The sequence below is a fragment of the Suncus etruscus genome, chromosome 5 (assembly GCF_024139225.1).
Source record: "Suncus etruscus isolate mSunEtr1 chromosome 5, mSunEtr1.pri.cur, whole genome shotgun sequence".
NCBI classification, from domain to species: Eukaryota; Metazoa; Chordata; class Mammalia; order Eulipotyphla; family Soricidae; genus Suncus; species Suncus etruscus.
In genome coordinates, this window is record NC_064852.1 from 25,688,408 (window position 1) to 25,708,991 (window position 20,584).

The following is a 20,584-nucleotide window of genomic DNA, read 5'->3' on the forward strand; positions in this document are numbered from 1 at the left end:
GGATCAGGTGCTGAGTTGTTAGATCTAAATGTCTTTGAAATGTAATCAGTGACACTCACTGATTTGTTCAGAAATCAGCATACAGGTTATAATTCTGTAGTTTTTCTCCAGAGGAAAAACAATACACTATAAACTTTAGTGGTTAAAAAATAATAATAATGGTTATAATATAAATATAATAAAAATGCTCAGAAATGATCATTTAAAATTAATTTAAAATGTATCTTATCTAAGGATAAATTTCTAACATTTGAAACCCAGTAATAACTTCCTGCCAGATAGGAGAGGTGAGTTACTTTAAGCCAATTTGTACTGTAAACAGGAATTTTTGTTGTTGTTGTTGTTGTTAGAAAATAAACTTTATTTCACCTCTATGACAAGAATTTTGAAAGGAAAGATGTGGATCTTTTAATTTTTTTAATTGTTGGTAATATACACATTTATCCCTTTTACAGAAATTAGTTGCATTTTAACAGACGAATTAAGTAAAAAAATCTTTCCAAAAGGCATCTTGCAAGTTTAAGTTATTGTGATATTTATTGATGAAAGTATGTTAATATTTCTTGCCTTGGCTAAGAATATTACAGAAACTTTAGTACCAGATCAAACTTTATGCCAAACTGGAATATTTATCAAATCTGTCACTTTGAATATTCTTAAACACTGAATATTCTTAAACACTAGAAAACACTCTTGTACCATGTGTTTATTTAAATGTATTGTTGTCTTTTACTTTTTCTTTGGCACTGTGCTTGGTTTTAAATTTGATAGGGAGTCCTGAGGATACTACAGCAAGTAAGGTAACTTCCCTTACATGTGGCAGACCTGGGTTAGATCTCCATCACCTTATATGGTCTCCCTGAGCACCCCAAATATGATCCAAAAACAAACCAAAAAAATTTAATTTTTATAAAAAAGAAACAATTTTAGAAGCTTTAAAAATGTTTCCTGTTTTATATCTGATGTATACCCAAGATCAGTATTACAGAAAATAGTTGATCCACAATAATCATAAAATCGTAAAAGTCATTAAGAAGGTCCATATAATACAGGGATTTGCTTTGCATGCAGTTTACCCAGTTTGACCCCTAGACCCAGTAGTGATACCAAAAGCACCACTACTGGGAGTCGTCTTTGGTCCAAGAAGAAACTTGAGGAAGTTTTCTAAAAATTGAAATTTTTTCAATTTTTAGAAAACTTCCTTAAGTTCTCTAATGCCTGAATAAGTATAATTATGAAATGAGAATTCTAATTTTTAAATATCATCTTTCTACTAAATTCAGGTCCCATACGTACAAGAAAATGTATTGGTACATACATTACTGTTTATAAAACATTAATCAGCAATAAAAACTTTATAATTACCTAATTTTTCTTATTTTTTGATACTTCAGTGTGATAGAATTTAATTTAGGTTGGTTGTTTTTTAAGAGGCCTGATTTAATTTTCAGGGTTTGATACTCAGCTAGTTCTTGTTAAGTAAGTTTTAGTTCAAAATAAGTTTCATATTATTGCTTAATTCAGTTTTTTGTTCTAAAATATAAAAAGAAATTAAGCAAACTTACTGAATTACTACACTGATTTTAAAATTATGGTGGAGGGCATATTAGCCAAATAATTATTAGTTTATTTTGTCATCATGACTTAAGTTAATAAAAATGTTACTGAAATAATAATATTATTGGTATTAAAACTTTTCATCTGTATTAGCATCTATTAAGCAGCTATTTATATTTAATATATTAGATTTTAAAGAGCACCGTAATTTACAACATGTTGACAAAAAAGCTAACAGAAGTCTAAATATACAGAATATTTATGTTATAACATGTTCAAAAAGTAGTTAAGCCACTCCATTTTTTAAATAAAAATGTTCTAAATGGGGCCGGAGAGATAGCATGGAGGTAAGGCATTTGCCTTTCATGCAGAAGGTCATCAGTTCGAATCCCGGCGTCCCATATGGTTCCCCGTGCCTGCCAGGAGCAATTTCTGAGCATGAAACCAGGAGTAACCCCTGAGCACTGCCGGGTGTGACCTAAAAACCACAAAAAAAAAAAAAAATGTTCTAAAAATGTTAGATGGGGCTGGAGTAATAATAAAGTGAGTAGAAAGTTTGCCTTGCACACAGCCTACCCAATTTATTTTTTTTGGTTTTTTGGGTCACACCCAGCAGTGCTCAGGGGTCACTTCTGGCTCTGCACTCAGAAATCACTCCTGCCAGGCTCAGGAGACCACCATATGGGATGCCGGGATTCGAACCAATGACCTTCTGCATGAAAGGCAAACGCCTTACCTCCATGCTATCTCTCCAGCCCCAGCCGATCCAATTTTAATCCTCAGCGTCCATATGGTTTCCTGAGCCTGCCAGGAGTAATTTCTTAGTACAGAGCCAAGAGTAATAACACCTTAATGCCACTGGGTCTGGCCCCAAAACAAAAACAAACAAAAATTGTTAGAGCATACTTTAAAATGAGAGTTTGGAGTGATTTTGGTTTACATCAACTTACAAGATTATTAATATTTCTTGCAAATAATTAATTTTAAATTAGAGTAATGAATGTAATTTGAACCTTGCATTGTTTTATATCACTGTTTCTTAGTCATACATGATTATTTAAATCAATTACAATAAAAATTTAAATTCTCGGGGCCAGAGCAGTGGCACAGCAGTATGGCATTGCACACAGCTGATCCAGGATGGACCTCGGTTCAATCCTCGGTGTCCCTTATGGTCCCCCAAGCCAGGAGCGATTTCTTTTTTTGTGGTTTTTGGGTCACACCGGCAGTGCTCAGGGGTTACTCCTGGCTTCATGCTCAGAAATTGCTCTTGGCAGGCACAGGGGACCATATGGGACACCAGGATTCGAACTGATGACCTTTTGCATGAAAGGCAAACGCCTTACCTCCTTGTTATCTCTCTGGCCCCAAGGAGCGATTTCTAAGCACTGAGCCAGGAGTAACCCCTGAGCATCACTGAATGTGGCCCAAAAACCAAAAAATATAAATACATTTTAATTCTCAATTGTACTGTCCACATTTCAACTGCTCAATAATACATTTGGGCTACTATGTTGTTCAGCACAAATACCATAATAGAAATTCCTTGTGGACATTATTCATTTAAACCTTCCCTCTCATTTTTCTGCTAATGGGTATCTTTTTTTTTGGGGGGGGGGGGTTTGGGCCACACCCGGTAATGCTCAGGGGTTACTCCTGGCTATGTGCTCAGAAGTTGCTCCTGGCTTGGGGGACCATATGGGACACCGGGGGATCGAACCGCGGTCCGTCCAAGGCTAGCGCAGGCAAGGCAGGCACCTTACCTTCAGCGCCACCACCCGGCCCCGCTAATGGGTATCTTAATAAAGATATATAGCTAATTGTACATATGAAAGAAAGTTTTCAACTCCTCGTTAGTAGGGACATATAAAGGTTTCTACTGCCACACGGATTGGGTTTGTGTGGGCTTTTTTTTTATTATCATCATCATTATTATTTAATGAGTTTACTTTTAAATACATGGGGTTTGATCCCCTCTTTTAACTGGTCACAGTGTGATAAAATAAAAAGTAAAACTATTTTTAGAGCAAAAAGACTTCATTTTTTCATCTTTTCTCGGTAATTATCAAAAAGTTGTAATGCTTTTCAGGTCTTTCCAATACCAGTTACAAGAAGAATGCATTTGAATCAGAAGACCAGCACACAATTCTTGCCTCTCAGCTGCGCAGTGGTCTGCACTGCTTTAGGGGTTATCCATGTAATGGAAGATCCCAAGCAGGAAAAATCTATTTTTATTACTAAATCAACTCTTGTTAGTTCTAGGAAATAAAACATTCCAAAGATAATCGTGTGGTCATTGTAAAATGTAATTGTAAATAGTCATCCCTAAACTACTTTTAGGACGTAAATGTGCATGGATGGGATAAGGCAGTTAAAGATATTAATGTAGATTGGTTTTCAACCAGACTTAGCAGTGAAAGGTTAGAATTTTAGTTACCTTCATTTAAGTTGGAATCAGTGTCATGGTTCTATTCATCAGACACTCAAGTTTGCTTTCACCATCATTTCTAGAGAATGAAGTATAAATGCCTGCGAATGAGAATGATAGCTGCCATGATCTTAGCATACTAAAGTGGGAGCTAGAATTATAAATCAAATTTCTTAAGTAGTTATCACATCTTACTAGAAATCTTAAATCACTTAATTGCGCCGTTTTCCTGTTTATCTCACATAGATTTTGCTCCTAGTAGATTTTAAATCATCTTAAAACATGCTTGTTCCTTTCTTTAATTTTAAGATGGTTTATTATAACACAGTCATTCTAAAGATTTAAATGTATGATTAGATCATTAGCTGGAAAAAAAACTGGCATCTCTATGCAGGTGATCAGATGACATAAGCAGTCTGGTTTTAATTTGTGGGCAGTACTGATTGTAACTGAAAGAGACTTGCTCTTTTTGTGGAATTGGCTGACTATTTCTCTACATCTGGAGTTAATAAAGTCTTTGAGACCACATCAGTTGCACTTCACCACAAGAATTCTTTGATCTGAAAAATCAAAACTGGCACAACTGCTGCTTCATAACATAGCATCTCTGTTTTGCAAGCTATGGTTAAGATACCAAAAGTAAAGTTATTTGAACTGTGTTAGAAATGAATGCTCTTAGATGGTTCTCTAAGAAGCATGTTTTTAAAAACATGTATTATGTTAAAAATTTTGAACTTATGTTAGTAAATAAACAAAAACAGAATAGTTTTAGATTTTTGCCATTTTCACTTATAAGTTTTATCCTTATAGCCCATTTGTGTGTGGCTATTTTAAGTATAAGAAGTAGCATTTAAAAAAATCAAAAAGATCTTCCATTGAAATGAGCCCTGTTTCTTCATAAGGTTTGAAGTGTTTTATGTTAAAGCATGCAGATTTCTTCCTCTGCTTTGTGTGGTTCTTGGTCTTCCTTGCATGGCAGCCATCAGATAATCAATTTATTCAATTTATTCTCCCTTATTTGACAGCAATTTATTTAATTTTAAGCATTTAAGTCAAGTTTATGCAAACATATAAAAACATTTGAAATGTAAGTATCTCGTAAAATGCAGTTATTACATGGGATAAAAATAATCATAAGTTGTATATATATTTAAGCTGAAATTATGTAGGCTTTTGTGTGAAATAATACATCAAAATGACTTCTTCATAATAACCAGCGAGGGTCATATACTATTTGAGTATAATCCTGATAGAGAATATTTTATTTCATACTTTTGAATCAATAATAGTATTATTGATAGCAATTTGATCAAAAAAGGTATATATTCTAATGCTTTTTTATTTTATTTCTTTTGTAATTGGGGGTCACACCATCCCAATAGGTCACACCATCCCAATAGTGCTACATGTATGTATTTCTAGTTATGCACTCTAGATCACTTCTTTTTTTTTTTTTTTTTGGTTTGTTTTTGGTTTTGGGGCCACACCCGGTGGTGCTCAGGGGTTACTCCTGGCTGTCTGCTCAGAAATAGCTCCTGGCAGGCACGGGAAACCATATGGGACACCAGGATTCGAACCAACCATCTTTGGTCCTGGATCGGCTGCTTGCAAGGCAAACACCGCTGTGCTATCTCTCCGGGCCCTCTAGATCACTTCTGATGAGGCTCAAGGGATTATATGGGATGCCAGGGATGAATTCAGGTCAGCCACGTGCAAAGCAAGTACCCTACCTACTGTACTATAACTCCGACCCTCTGGTGCTATTTTTTAAATTGTTCTCATTCGTAATTTTGCTATACCTATAACTTTTAATTTTTCAGTTTGTAGTTTTAGCCTCCTTTAGCAGTGACTTAGATACTAAGACAGATACTAAGACTTAATGAAAAGAAAGCAATGCAAAATGCATTCCCTGGGAACTACGTTGCTTCCCTAAATAATATATTCAAACACACTTGTATATTCTATTATTTCATCTAGCATATCTTTATTAAAGTAGAAAAATGTGTAGTGTGGGGCTGGAGCAATAGCACAGCAGTAGGGCATTTGCCAGGAACAATTTCTGATCACATTCCCAGGAGTAGTCCTTGAGCGTCACTGGGTATGGCCAAAAAAAAAGGAAAAGAAAAAAGATGTGTAGTATGTATAGTGAAAAATTAAACATTCTCTGTTATATTCCCCTATATTCTACCTAGACACATAAAGACTATTTCTTAGAAAGATAGCTTGCCCTGAACTTCTTGGTACTATGATTTTATGTGCTTATTTAGACCTGATTAAAAGGTAGGCAACTAACCTGAATGCCCACCTAAGCAATTACAAGCTAGAAGAGTAAGTTGATTTTTAAAATCTTTTGTTATGATCAATTGGGTATTTTAAGTTTACTTGTTTTTTATTTGGATGGCCTGGAGATGCTGGTGGCTGTCCCTGGTTCTGTGCTCAGGAGTGACCTCTAGCAGTTCTAGGGATATACCTTGGAGTAGCCTGGGATGGATGGAACAAGGGCCAACCTCATTCAAGACAAGTGCCTTGCCTCCTCTACTAAACATTATATATGTATGATCTTGTGATCTTTGCCTGATACTCCTGTTCTGATGCTGGTTCTATGCACTTACACTTTGAAGAAATTGAATCTCAGTTTAGGTAACTTACCATCATGAGTCTTTAGAGTTAAGAAAAAAGAATAAATTAGAGGGGCCAAAGCGGTGGCACAAGCGGTAAGGTGTTTGCCTTGCATGCGCTAACCTAGGACAGACTGTGGTTCAATCCCCTAGCATCCCATATGGTCCCCCAAGCCAGGAGCAATTTCTGAGAGCATAGCCAGGAGTAACCCCTGAGTCTCACTAGGTGTGGCCCCAAAAGAAAACAAACAAAACAAGAATAAATTAGTAAAATTGCAGTTGATTTGACTCCCATTTTATTTTATTTTTTTTTTTTTTTTTTTTTTTGGTTTTGGTTTTTGGGCCACACCCAGTAACGCTCAGGGGTTACTCCTGGCTATGCGCTCAGAAGTTGCTCCTGGCTTGGGGGACCATATGGGACACCGGGGGATCGAACCTCGGTCCGTCCAAGGCTAGCGCAGGCAAGGCAGGCACCTTACCTTTAGCGCCACCGCCCGGCCCCTTGACTCCCATTTTAATGCTGACTTTAAAATATAGAAATGCGTGGTTGATATAAAAATGTCAAAACTGTAACTTGGTCTTCAAGTCTGTGTTTTCATTTGAACACTTATCTTAATTGCTTATCTCTATTTTCATTCTGGAAAATACTGTATTTTCTCTTGAAACACGCTTCTGCTTTTTTTTGGGGGGTGGGGGTTGGATCACACCCGGTGGCGCTCAGGGGCTACTCCTGGCTCTGCACTCAGAAGTCACTTCTCAGGGGCTACTCGTGGCTCTGCACTCAGAAGTCACTTCCTGGCAGGCGTGGGGGTGGGGGGGAACCATATGGGATGCCAGTCAGTCCTGGTGTTGTGTGCAAGATAAATGCCCTTCTGCTGTACTATTTCTCTGGCCCCACACTTCTGCTTTTCTCTCTTCACATCTTTCTAAATGAATATCAATAAAAAATCAAACTAAAGTATATGTTTCTTATACCACTCAAAATTAGAATGTCTTTCATTCTTCCTGACTCCTGATTTACTTCTGCTTATATTATTATTGCAAATGTTATTGTTTACCTTCTTTTGGTAGTTATAGATTGGGTGGATTGATTCTGGGGGAGGGCATATTTTAGGGAGAGTTCATTCTCAGCAGTGTTCATAGAATCATGTGCCAAAGATCAAACCCAGGCCTGCCATATGAAAGTTTGTGATCTAATCCTTTGGACCATATCCCTACCTCCTCATTTTAATCAATGAAAGAATGAATATTATGAACCCAAATTTCATTTCATGCTATTTTGGGTATTTTTTTTGGGGGGGGGCACACCCGGTGGTGCTCAGGGGTTACTCCTGGCTGTCTGCTCAGAAATAGCTCCTGGCAGGCATGGGGGACCATATGGGACACCGGGATTCAAACCAACCACCTTTGGTCCTGGATCGGCTGCTTGCAAGGCAAATGCCGCTGTGCTATCTCTCCGGGCCCTTCATGCTATTTTGAAAGGACATTGGTTTCTACCATAAAATGAATCATGAGTCTATATATATGATCTAGATTTTATCAGCATAGTATATATTGTATTGTCCCATGAGTATATATTATACTATAATACCTCAATAAAAATATTAACTTTGTGGGGTCAGAGCAATAGTACAGCAGGTAGGGCATTTGCTTTGCATGTGACCAAACTGGATTTTTTTTTTTTTGTATGTGTGTTTGGTTGGTTGGTTTGGGGCCACACCTGGCAGTGCTCAGGGGTTACTCCTGGCAGGCACGGGGGACCATATGGGACGTCGGGATTTGAACCAACCACCTTAGGCCCTGGATCAGCTGTTTGCAAGGCAAACACCACTGTGCTATCTCTCCGGCCCCCCAAACTGGGTCTTATTCCTGCATCCTATCCAGTTCTGAAAGTACTGCCAGGAGTAATTCCTGAGTGCAGAGCCAGGATTAACCCCTGAACACCACTGGGTGTGGCCCAAAACAAACAAAAAAAAACAACCATAGCAGCCAGAGAGATAACATGGATGTAGAGCATTTGCTTCACATGCAGAAGGATGTTGGTTTGAATCCCGGCATCCCATATGGTCCCCTGAGCGCTGCCGGGTGTGAAACAAAAAACAAAAACAAAAAACCTTAATTTTTCTTAAAAGAATGTGTTACAGATATATTTGTTGCTGTTTTCCTGTGGCAGGCATCTAACTCAGAACCTAACTACACTGAACCTCATCTTCAGCTTGAGAACTCTTTTGTTATTTTATTTTATTATTTTTATTTCCTCTTACCTTTCCTTTTGTTGCTGTGGCAGTGGTTGTGGTGGTGGTTTTGATGACCAGAATTGCACAAATACCTGCCTTTGGTGCTTGTATATAAGGGTGTCACTTACTGAAGTGCCAACTTTATAGGTAGGCCTTATAAATTTTTAATAGGGCCTTATAAATATCAGGCCTTTTTAAGTCATCTATGAAATTACAATAGAATATCTGATGGTAATTACATTTATATCTTCTTTTTAATTTTAAGGTATATGCACCATCCCCAAATTCAGATGATTTCAACCGTGAATCTCCTAACTACCCATCTCCAAAGCCACCAACCAGTATGTTTGCTAGCACTTTCTTTATGCAAGGTAAATGCTATAAAATAGTTGTCAAGTACTACAGCAATTATACATATTTGTAGACATATTTGAACATATATTGGCTAGTCCTTTTAACTTGTGAGGATAGATAACATTTTTATAAAAGTTCAGAAAGTATCTTTAAGATTTAGTTTTAAAGTTTGTAGTGCTATTTTTTGCTGACTGCAATATAGTTGAATTACTCAGTAAATCTTTAGATAGTCCATCTAGAATTTGAATTTGTAAAGATCATCAGTTAAGAAATATTAATGCACCTCATTTTAGTATTTAAATATATGAAAGCAAATATAGCTTCTTGTTCAAGTACTTATATTTCTAGAATGATCTGTATCATAGAACAGATTAAGCTTATAAAGAGAGGGAAAGTATTGCATTTTCTGTCTAGCAAATAAGTTTTATTTAATTTCCTATAATTTTGGACTATGGGAAGCATATGTCCTAAGAACATTAAATGACTAAATAGTTGACTTCACATTGGTTGGTGAAATCATTGTTCACACATTTCATTTGAAGGCTGACTATAGTATAGACGTTTTCAATTTTAAGTTTACTACTAGAGAAACTTTTACTCCTCAGAATGTTTGGTATAATATACATTGCTTTTTATAGATTAAGAACTTTTATGTGGGGCCGGAGAGATAGCATGGAGGTAAGGCATTTACCTTTCATGCAGAAGGTCATTGGTTCGAATCCCGGCATCCCATATGGTCCCCCAAGCCTGCCAGGAGCGATTTCTGAGCATGAAGCCAGGAGTAACCCCTGAGCACTGCCGGGTGTGACCCAAAAACAAAACAAAAAAAAGAACTTTTATGTGTAATGTATTTATGGATATGCCACTCAACCAAAAATTAAGAACAGTCTATTCCAAAATTAGAATTTTTTAATTAATATTGACGTAAATTTAGATTTTCTGAGAATTTTATAATGACATTCCTACTAAAGGAAGATGTTTTTATCTAACTATAAAGCTCCATATAAAGCTTCTTTTTTAAGTAGTAATTATATAATATGAAGGGGGGGAAATTGGATGTAAGGCTAGGTTAAAAACAGATTGAAAAATATCTACCTGAAGGGGATCCTTTGAATTTCTATAGTATCATCAAAATAAAAGAAAAAATTTCAGCTAAGGAAAATTTTATATTTCTCTTTTTGTCTTAGATGGGACCCACAATTCTTCTGACCTTTGGAGTTCATCAAATGGGATGAGCCAGCCTGGTTTTGGTGGAATTCTGGGGACCTCCACTTCCCACATGTCTCAGTCCAGTAGTTATGGCAGCCTTCATTCACATGACCGCTTGGTAGGCTGTAACACATGACTAGGGTACAGCAACACTTTGACTTCACTTGTATTTCTTTTTGGGTTACAAGTGTAAGACATCATTCTGCCAGAATTTCTGAAGTTTGAAGTACTCTTAGGCTTACTGCTTTTAGCATGCCTTTTTTAAAAAAAATGACAAGAGCTAAATTGTGATACTTTTCGACTTGTTAGAGTAGTTATCTGATTACATAGACACATTATTTTTAAAAAAAACTTACGTAATAGATCATGTTTCTCTCCCCATTTCTCTAGAGTTATCCTCCACATTCAGTTTCACCAACAGACATAAACACAAGCCTCCCACCAATGTCCAGCTTCCATCGTGGCAGTTCCAACAGCTCCCCTTATGTTGCTGCCTCACACACTCCTCCTGTCAATGGATCAGATAGCATTCTAGGTGAGCTTTTTTTAGGTTGATAATCCTTCCCAAAATCTAATCAGTGAATCTCATATCTTCCTCTTTACTTTTTTTATATTGATTGTGAAAATGAGTATTAGAAGAAACAGAATTTTATGATTTTCATTAATATAAAAGCTACAAAGGAAATTTTTTTATTACTTCAACTTATTAAATATAATACATGAGGGCCCGGTGAGGTGGCACTAGAGGTCTGCCTTGCAAGCGGTAGCCAAGGAAGGACTGCGGTTTGATCCCCCGGTGTCCTATATGGTCCTCCCAAGTCAGGGGCAATTTCTGAGCACTCAGCCAGGAATAACCCCTGAGCATCAAATGGGTGTGGCCCCCCCCCAAAATATGTGTGTGTGTGTGTGTGTGTGTGTGTGTGTGTGTGTGTGTACACATACATATATAATACATGTAAAGTGTTTGCTGGGTTATTGTGACAAAATTTGAGATGATAGTAGAGAGCACCCCTGAAATAATGATATAGTGCTGTCAAAAAACAAAAGCAGGGGCCGGGCGGTGGCGCTGGAGGTAAGGTGCCTGCCTTGCCTGCACTAGCCTAGGATGGACCGAGGTTCGATCCCCCGGCGTCCCATATGGTCCCCCAAGAAGCCAGGAGCAACTTCTGAGTGCATAGCCAGGAGTAACCCCTGAGCGTCACAGGGTGTGGCCCAAAAACCAAAAAAAAAAAAAACAAAACCAAAAAAAAAAAAAAGCATACCTGCCTGCTTGCTAAAGTTCTTGACTTGTTTTCCTACTTGTAAACTATACAGGAACAAGAGGGAATGCTACTGGAAGTTCTCAGACAGGTGATGCACTTGGAAAGGCTTTGGCATCTGTGAGTATTGATTTTACATATTTCACTGAATGCATTTTATACTAATGAACACTATTGTTTTGAGTAGTATATGTCATAGTTCAAGAGAGTAGCTATAACAAGATAAATTTCATTGCTATTTAGAGGTGTTTTGGGTTTGCATTGATCTGTGCTGCCCTTAAAATTACTCGAGATACTTTCCCTCCCATTTCTTTAAGAACAATCCTTCTAACTTTAATTTAAATGTATGTGTAATATCATGAGGTCAGAGATGTTGTTCAGTGGTAGAATGCATGCTTTACATAAATAAGATCCTGAGCTTGATCCCTAATCACACAAACAATGAAATAATGAAATGAAATGAAAGGAACCTAACCAAAAAATATAGTTCAGTTGTTGTGTTGATCCAGAAGAGGAAATGCTAAAAGGAATCTTTCCAAGACTAGGTTTTGTTCTGTTTTCCTGATGGGTGAGGGCTCTTTCTCTCTTTTCTTTTATTTTTTTTGGGGGGGGGAGTTTGTGTGTTGTTTTGGGGTATTTTTTTTGGGGGGTGTACAATGGATCATACTCAGGGCTTACTCCTGGCTTTGTTCAGGGATACTGCTGGTAGTGCTCAGGGAACCATATGGAGTGCCAGGGATTAAAACTGTTGCTGTGTGAGGGGCCGGAGAGATAGCATGGAGGTAAGGCGTTTACCTTTCATGCAGAAGGTCATCAGTTCGAATCCCGGCGTCCCATATGGTCCCCTGTGCATGCCAGGAGCAATTTCTGAGCACGAAGCCAGGAAAAACCCCTGAGCACTGCCGGGTGTGACCCAAAAACCACAAAAAAAAAAAAAAAAAAAAAAAAAACTGTTGCTGTGTGTAAAACAAACACCCTACTTGCTAAATCTCTTTGGCCCTAAGACATAAAATTTGTTACATATTTTGAAAAGACAAAGTAATCAGCTACAATTGATATATTAGTGAAATAAGAAAAGAGAATCAAGGAAAGCATTTCCATTGAAAAGCTCATGCTAAAATAACTGATTTGAAGAATTAATGAAATCAGTTTTTTATTTAAAAACTGATTTGAGGGGCAGGAGAGATAGCATGGAGGTAAGATGTTTGCCTTTCATGTAGAAGGTCAGTGGTTCGAATCCCGGCATCACATATGGTCCCCCTGAGCCTGCCAGGAGTGATTTCTGAGCATAGAGCCAGTAGTAACCCCTGAGCATTGCCGGGTGTGACCCAAAAACAAAAACAAACAAAAAAAAATGATTTGAAGAATCTGACATTTGGTGCATGAGTGGGTTGTTTGATTTGTGTACCTCAACAAGTATGCAAAGGTATGCCCAGCTCTGTTCTTGGGGGACCATGTGGAAGTGAAGGCCAAATTCTGACCTTTCACATGCAAAGAATGAGCTCAACATATTGAACCATCTCTCTAACCTAGGAATCACATTGTATTTTATTAAGCAATTAAGTTATATTATGTCAGGACTTTAATAATAGCATAATGATTGTGTTCCAGTATTTAATCTTTAATACATTAAATCACTCCTTTCAGGATCTTTTGGGAGATCATTTACTAGTAATCCACAGCTTAAATGCTTTCTAGATACTGAAATTGTTTCTTATCCTTTACCTTTTCTTTCTTCATTTCTTCTAAATGATAGGCCTCTTAGAATTCCTAAAGAGTTGTCTTACGGTTTCTTTTCTTTTCCTTTTTTTTTTTTTTTTTTTTGATTTTTGGGTCGCACCCGGCAGAACTCGGGGGTTACTCCTGGCTCTATGCTCAGAAATTGCTCCTAGCAGGCTTGGAGGACGTGGGATACCGGGATTCGAACCATTGTCCTTCTGCATGCAAGGCAAATACCTTATCCCCATGCTATCTCTTCGCCCCCACCCCAGTTTCTTTTTTGATGATTGTGGGAAGGTGGTTTATACCCAACAATGCACAGGATTTGTTCCTGGCTCTGCACTCTGAGATCACTCCTAGTGAACTCAGAGAGCTACATGGGGTGTCTGGGATTGAACCTGGATTGGCTGCATGCCAGGCAAGCAAGCACCTTAACCACTGTACCACTGTATTAACACTCCAACTCCAATTATCTTAGATTTTCTCAGAAGTGCAATTAACTGTAAGATATTTGTTGCTGTTCATGGAGAAGACAGACCCACTTAATATGTGACTAGCAGGAAGCAACTATTGAACATTTAAGAAGATAGACCTCTTTGTAGATGGTTTCGATAAATGAATTTGTCCCTATGCTAAGTCCAAGATTCTCAAGAATTGAAGTTAAGTCAAAGTCATCTAGGGATTGAGCAGAAGTACAGCAGGTAGGGCATTTGCCTTGCATGTGACCAACCTGGATTCAATCCCCAGCATTGCCAGGAGTGATTTCTAAGTGCAGAGCCACAAGTAAATCCTGTGCATGTCTGGATGTTTACCCAAAAAAAAAAAGCAACAACAACAAAAGCATCTACCTACCATCGAGGGCTTTATACAAAATAGAGCATATAAATGTTGGTTGGTTGAATTTTATTTTACATCATGTGACAAAAATAGTCATGAAATATAAGACCAATAATAATATTTCTATAATTTGAGTGCTTACTAGGTATTAGATTCTTTAATATGCTTTGTTTAATCTTTAGGAAAACCCTGCAAGGTTGGCATTATTATTCCTATATTATAGATGATGAACTAAAGTTTAAAAAGTTAGGGCCCAGAGAGATAGCACAGCGGTGTTTGCCTTGCAAGCAGCCAATCCAGAACCTAAGGTGGTTGGTTCGAATCCCGGTGTCCCATATGGTCCCCCTTGCCTGCCAGGAGCTATTTCTGAGCAGACAGCCAGGAGTAACCCCTGAGCACCGCTGGGTGTGACCCAAAAACAAACAAAAAAAAAAAGTTAAGTAACTTAGGTTTAGAAAGATTAATTGGTTTGCCCTCGAGATCACAAAGCTAGTAAGGGAAGCCCATTTATATTAGAACACGATCTGACTAGCTTCACTTCTCTGTCTAGAAAGAACAGTATTACATCAACTCTTGTCCTACATGGTACTGGAGAGGATTAAAGGGAATTGGTTCACTTTTTATAGACTTAACCATTTCCCCAGTAAAGACTGCCCACTTAGGTAGAAAATTATTCTTTAATTATAAATCAGGGTCTCTCCCAGGTATTAGATTGTTTTTCCATATTTCTTCTGCCCATCCTGGGAGAATATAGTACCAGATGTTTTCACATCTAGAAAGACAGTATTTGAACTTTCATTAATAGACAGCTATTAAAAAATATAATCTGTATTTAGCAGACTTCATTCTTAAAGATTTTTATTTTTATTTCATTCAAAGAAACTCCACGTAAACACTGTAGAAACCTTTGCATACAGGCAGATAAAATTTGTGATATTCTCAGTGTTTTCCTCAGGCTCACTCTCAGCAGCCCTTTAAATTGACTTAACTATTTTCTTGTATTATGACCAATATACTAACCAAAGCATTGTCATTTAGAAAAGAATATCTAAATTTACTGAATGGAAACTAGGAATTTACTGAATGGAAACTAAGAATGTCTTATATAGTTAGTGGGTGGGCTTTGGTTGTCATGGAAACTCAGCTCTATCATCTTACATTGTTACTATGCAAGAGCAGCTAGGTCATTCCATAAATCATTCCTGTCATAGCTGATGGTGATGCATTCCATCTGCTCCGTCATTCCGTGCCATAGTCTACACACTTCAGATCTCTTCCTTCAGTCCATCTGCTGCCTGCCTTCCCACTGGACACCTTCCCTCAAATACATTTTTTTCTCCAACTTCCAATACAGACTCAACACTCACTTTAGTCCTTTCATAATATGCTGAAAATATAAACTTTATCGTGGGAATAGAAAAGATTAGAAGAAATGAGAAGGAATTTTACTAGGATTACATTTTGAGATCCTGCCATACATTTCAGAATTTATATAATTCATAAATGTTAACGTAGCATTTGAAATTTTTTAATTTCTTTATAATGTGGCATTTTTAATGTAGCATTAGTTTTTTACAAACACCATGCTGATCTCATTAGTTCTTTCTAGCTCTACAATTCTCTGATATATGTTTTAGAAGGCCTTTTATGTGTGAAACATCAGAAGGGAGGGTACAACCTTTATTCTTCATTTTAGGTATTAGAGAGCACACAGAATACTGTGTGATTAAACATGTAAGGCCAGATAATACATTTGCAAAGGTTCCTTTATTTTAGGTTTAAGCCTGGATAATTGTGGTCTTAATCTCAGGATATCTAGAAAGAGAATTTTACATGAAAGTGTTTACACAAAGTTCCAAAGCCTGGTGGATTATACATTAGTTTAGATAATAAACTAGGGTAGATAGAAGGAAAGGAAAATCTGGATATTGGTGCCACTTCTAATGTGTTTCCCTGAACATTTGCCAGACAATAACCCTTTAAGATTGTGCCCATGGAGAGTTATAGAGAGGAAGAAACATCTGGTTTATTTCAGTGCCTAATACCATATCAAAACACTTGGTCTTTAATTTAAAGATCAAACGAGGACTGTTTAACTTTGTTGATTATATCAGACATTTTGTGATAATTTATGTTTTGATTTCTACCTCAGAGCAAGGAAGGGGGGAAAAAGAGAGAATGTGTGTTCATTTGTGTTCAATCTGGATAGTAAAATGGTCAGTAATCTCTAACAAAAGAAAAGAAAATTTAGGGAAGTTGACATTCAAAAGTAATTCAGGAAATAAGTTTCTTTGTTCCTTAGACTCAATAACATTAGCATAAGAAAGATGAACTGAAATGTGCCTGGCCTGTAGTGTTTAAAAAATTGGACTCACAGTTCCAACGTTGGGTTGGGGAGCTCTCCATTGTTCCTTTTTTGTCTGAGGCCCTTTTCATTAGTCTCTGCTTTATTGGCATCCTGCTGATTGGAATGGACCGTGACTGATAGGAGGAGGAGCCTCATTTGTTGCAGTAAAATGAGGCATATTAAGGTTGAAGCCTGGCAGAAGGTATTGGGAGTTATTTATCACTGGTCATTTAAGCACTGAGGACTACATGCAGAGTGAATTCTTACTTTGTGTTTATAATCAGATTCTAAAATCAGCCCCATCTAGTCACAATTTTTAAGTAACCTTTTTTCTGTCCAGTATCAGTGTAAGGACTCATTAAGTTCAGAAAGTATAAACACTTAATGTATGCCTGTCAAAAAATTTTAAGTAACAACAATTTCTGTGGAATAAGTATAATTTTTTATTTTGGTAAAAGAATAAACATATATATATACCATGCCTGGCAGTGTTCAGGGGTCACTTTGTGGCACACTTAGGGGAACATATAGGGTTCCAGGATTGAACCCAGGTCCATTGCTTACAAGGCAAAATGTTCTACCCACTGTGCAACCACCTGGGCCTTCATACAAAATATTTTTATAAAATAAGAGTAAAAAGAAAAAGTCCTGATTAAATCATTGGGACAGGTCAATAATAGTATCACAACTACCTATCATCAACTTAATTTAGAGCAAAATTGAACCAGGAAATATAATGGGTGAGTGAAGAAAATGGCTTATTGTACAAATAAAGAGACTGGGTGGGTTTTGTTTTGTTTTGTTTTGTTTTACTTAAGTTTTTTGTTTGTTTTGGAATGAGGCCACACCCAGTGCTGCTCAAGGCTTATTTCTGGCTCTGTGCCCAAGGATCACTCCTGGCAGTGCACTGAGAACCCAATCCTATAGCAAGGATTGAACTCGTCAACTTGAACTCAAGTCAAGTACCTTGCAAGCACTGACTGAGTGAGTGAGAGAGAGAGAGAGAGAGAGAGAGAGAGAGAGAGAGAGAGAGAGATTCTCTCCCATTACAGTGAGTTTTGAAAGCTCACAGTAAATTCTATGATCATCAAAACATTTTGCTAAGTCAAAAGTGTAGCCTCTTCCTTCTCTGAAATGAAATATCACAAGTCCTTGACATGCTTAGCAGTCATTTAACTAGAATGCAGAGATATCAAGGATTGTTACAGTTGATAGTCCACTTAGAACCTCATGCATGCTTAATGTGCTTAATAAAGTGGTATGAACAAAGTAGTGTATTAGAATAAATATTCTGAAATAGAAAAAACTCACCATCAAACCCTATTCCATAAAGATGAACTGTAAAGTAATTCATTTTCATTGTAAGATCTTTCCCCCCACTTTGGCATTTCTCTTACTGAATCCCACTACTGAAATACTTAGCTAATTATAGTTGTATTCTGAGTCCTGCCTCTACATAAAAATTACTATAGCATAAATGTAACTTTGTCATTCTAGTTTTTGATTTAGTTGTTTGAGATGCTGGGAGTTGAACCCAGGGCCTCATTTAATATGCAAGGTATATACTCTGCTACTCAGCCACATCCCCAATTATATACACACACACACACACACACACACACACACACACACACACACACACACACATATTTAAAGAAGTACTTGTACAAGACAATGGTAGTGGATCAAAGTTGAACATAAGGTATTAGACCTCATCATTCAAACAGCTTATATCCAAGGAGAAAATATAAGACAAGTATATAGGAAATGATAGTATGGAGCATAGTGTGAAGTAAAAGAATGGAAGTACAAATGAGTTATTTAAGACTATAAGGAAGGTAAAAGTAACTTGTAAATGGAGAGGTGAATGGAGTTATATTTTGTTTCATAAATTGGAGAAGTTTGGAGACAGGCACTTTGATCAAGTAGGCTATATTGAGAAAATGTAAAATGGTTTGTCTTGATAAGAAAAAATAGGATATATAAGGTTATATTAGGTAGATATTTCTATGGTCAGATTATAAAAGACATGAAATAATATTCTATTTTATTCAGCAGGCAACAGATAGCACTACATTGTTTCCCACTTGTTAAGAACTATATAGGTTCTTATGTAGGATAAAGGGAGCAGGGTATAACTAAAAATATAAAATTTAGGAGCACATGGGGCTGAAAAGATAGCACAGCAGGTATGGTGCTTCCCTTCGACACAGCCAACCCAAGTTCAGTCCTTAACACCTCATATGGTGTTAAGTTCTGCCAAAAGTGATACCTGAGGGCAGAGCCAGCAGTAAATCTTGAGCATAGCTGGGTATAGCCCAAACAAACATAAAAGTTAGTGCAAGAGAAATAGGGTGGGTAGGTGCTTTCCTTGCACATAGCCAACCTGGCTTTAATCCCTGGTACCTATATGGTCCTTTGAGCCCTGCTAGGAGTAATCCCTAAACATAGAGCCAGCAGCAAGCCCTCAGCACCACCAGGTATGGTTCAAATCTTAACAGAGAAGAAAAAAAAAAGAAATATAAAAATGTAAATAGTCCAACCTCAAGTTAAAGATTTAAAGTAGTGGGCCCGGAGAGATAGCACAGCGGCATTTGCCTTGCAAGCAGCCGATCCAGGACCAAAGGTGGTTGGTTCGAATCCCAGTGTCCCATATGGTCCCCCGTGCCTGCCAGGAGTATTTCTGAGCAGACAGCCAGGAGTAACCCCTGAGCAAAGCCAGGTGTGGTCCAAAAACAAAACAACAACAAAAAAAAGATTTAAAATAGCATCATGACAGTGCGAGTGAAATAGATCTCCCTCAGAAACATTTCATTGGCGCAAGCAGTAGTGTGTTTGCCTTGCACGCATTAGCCTAGTAGGGAGCAGTAGGGCATCTATCTGCCTTGCCAGTGCTAGTCTAGGATGAACCGCAGTTCGATTCCCCGATGTCCCGTATGGTTCCCCAAGCCAGGAGCAATTTCTGAGCACATAGCCAGGAGTAACCCTTGAACATCACTGGGTGTGACCCAGAAAGCAAAAAAAAAAGAAAAGAAAAGAAAAGAAAAGAAGCATTTCTAGAGCTTCATTAGCATCAGTTTCTTCATGAAACAAATGTTTCTATGGGAAGCATTGAGAAACTAAAAAAAAGGTGTGGGGTTGCTCTTTATGGCCATGGGAATGGCATAATTAGGGAGAAAAGGAACAAGATGGGAAGAGTAAGACTAAAAAGCATGGTTTGGGGGACATGCCACATTTGAACATGTTAAACTTGAGTTGAAATAATAGATGTAGCTGAAGTCCAATAACCAGTATGAGAATAGAGGTGTCTATTTATAACTGTTCACAGGGACACCATAATTGATTTTTTTTTTAAGAGAATAGGATTTACACAGGTAAATAAAAAACTAAGAGTCCTAGGGGAATTTACATCATATGGGATTGGAAGAGTAAAAGTCAGATGAAATATTGCATGAAAATTCATGCAAAATTGAAAGGAAACCCTCAAATGGGAACTTGTAGCAATAACCATTCTTTCAGCAAGATTTTCTTTGTTTTGTTTTGGTTTTCTACTTTATTTTGATATGGCTTTTTGCTTTTTAGTTCCCACCCACTGGGGCTTACTGCTGCTTCTGTGCTTAGGGATTACCATATAAAAACTGAATGTTGGTCAGCCACATGCAAAACAAGTTCCCTATCTGCTATACCATCTCTCCAGCTCTACAGCAAGGATATATTTACCAGCACTGTTTGGAATCTGAAGCTTTAGCACTGCTTAAAGTCCTTAAACTCCTGGAGCATAAATTTTATTATTTAAAATTTAGGGGTGAGATTAGATTATAAACAAGTAAACAAATATAGACAGTTAGGCATTAATGGAAATACTATGAACAAAAGCAGTAGGGTATACTTTTATTTCTTGTCTTGTAGCATACAGGAATAATATTTTCAAATACACATGTGCATATATATATGCAGAAACTTTGCATAAAGGGGCTGGAGAGATAGTACCAGGTAGGGCATTTGCCTTATGTGTAATG

General features: G+C 37.4%; 1 protein-coding gene across 2 annotated transcripts in view; it reads left to right on the plus strand.

Moving 5' to 3' along the window:
• TCF12 (transcription factor 12) overlaps positions 1-20,584 on the plus strand; it is a 332,249-nt gene that overhangs the window by 267,267 nt on the left and 44,398 nt on the right. For both annotated transcript variants that reach the window (XM_049773639.1, XM_049773640.1), the window contains exons 9-12: positions 9,106-9,211; positions 10,382-10,521; positions 10,794-10,938; positions 11,718-11,782. In XM_049773639.1, coding sequence (XP_049629596.1) covers positions 9,106-9,211; positions 10,382-10,521; positions 10,794-10,938; positions 11,718-11,782 — 456 coding nt within the window. The remainder of the gene's footprint in view (positions 1-9,105; positions 9,212-10,381; positions 10,522-10,793; positions 10,939-11,717; positions 11,783-20,584) is intronic.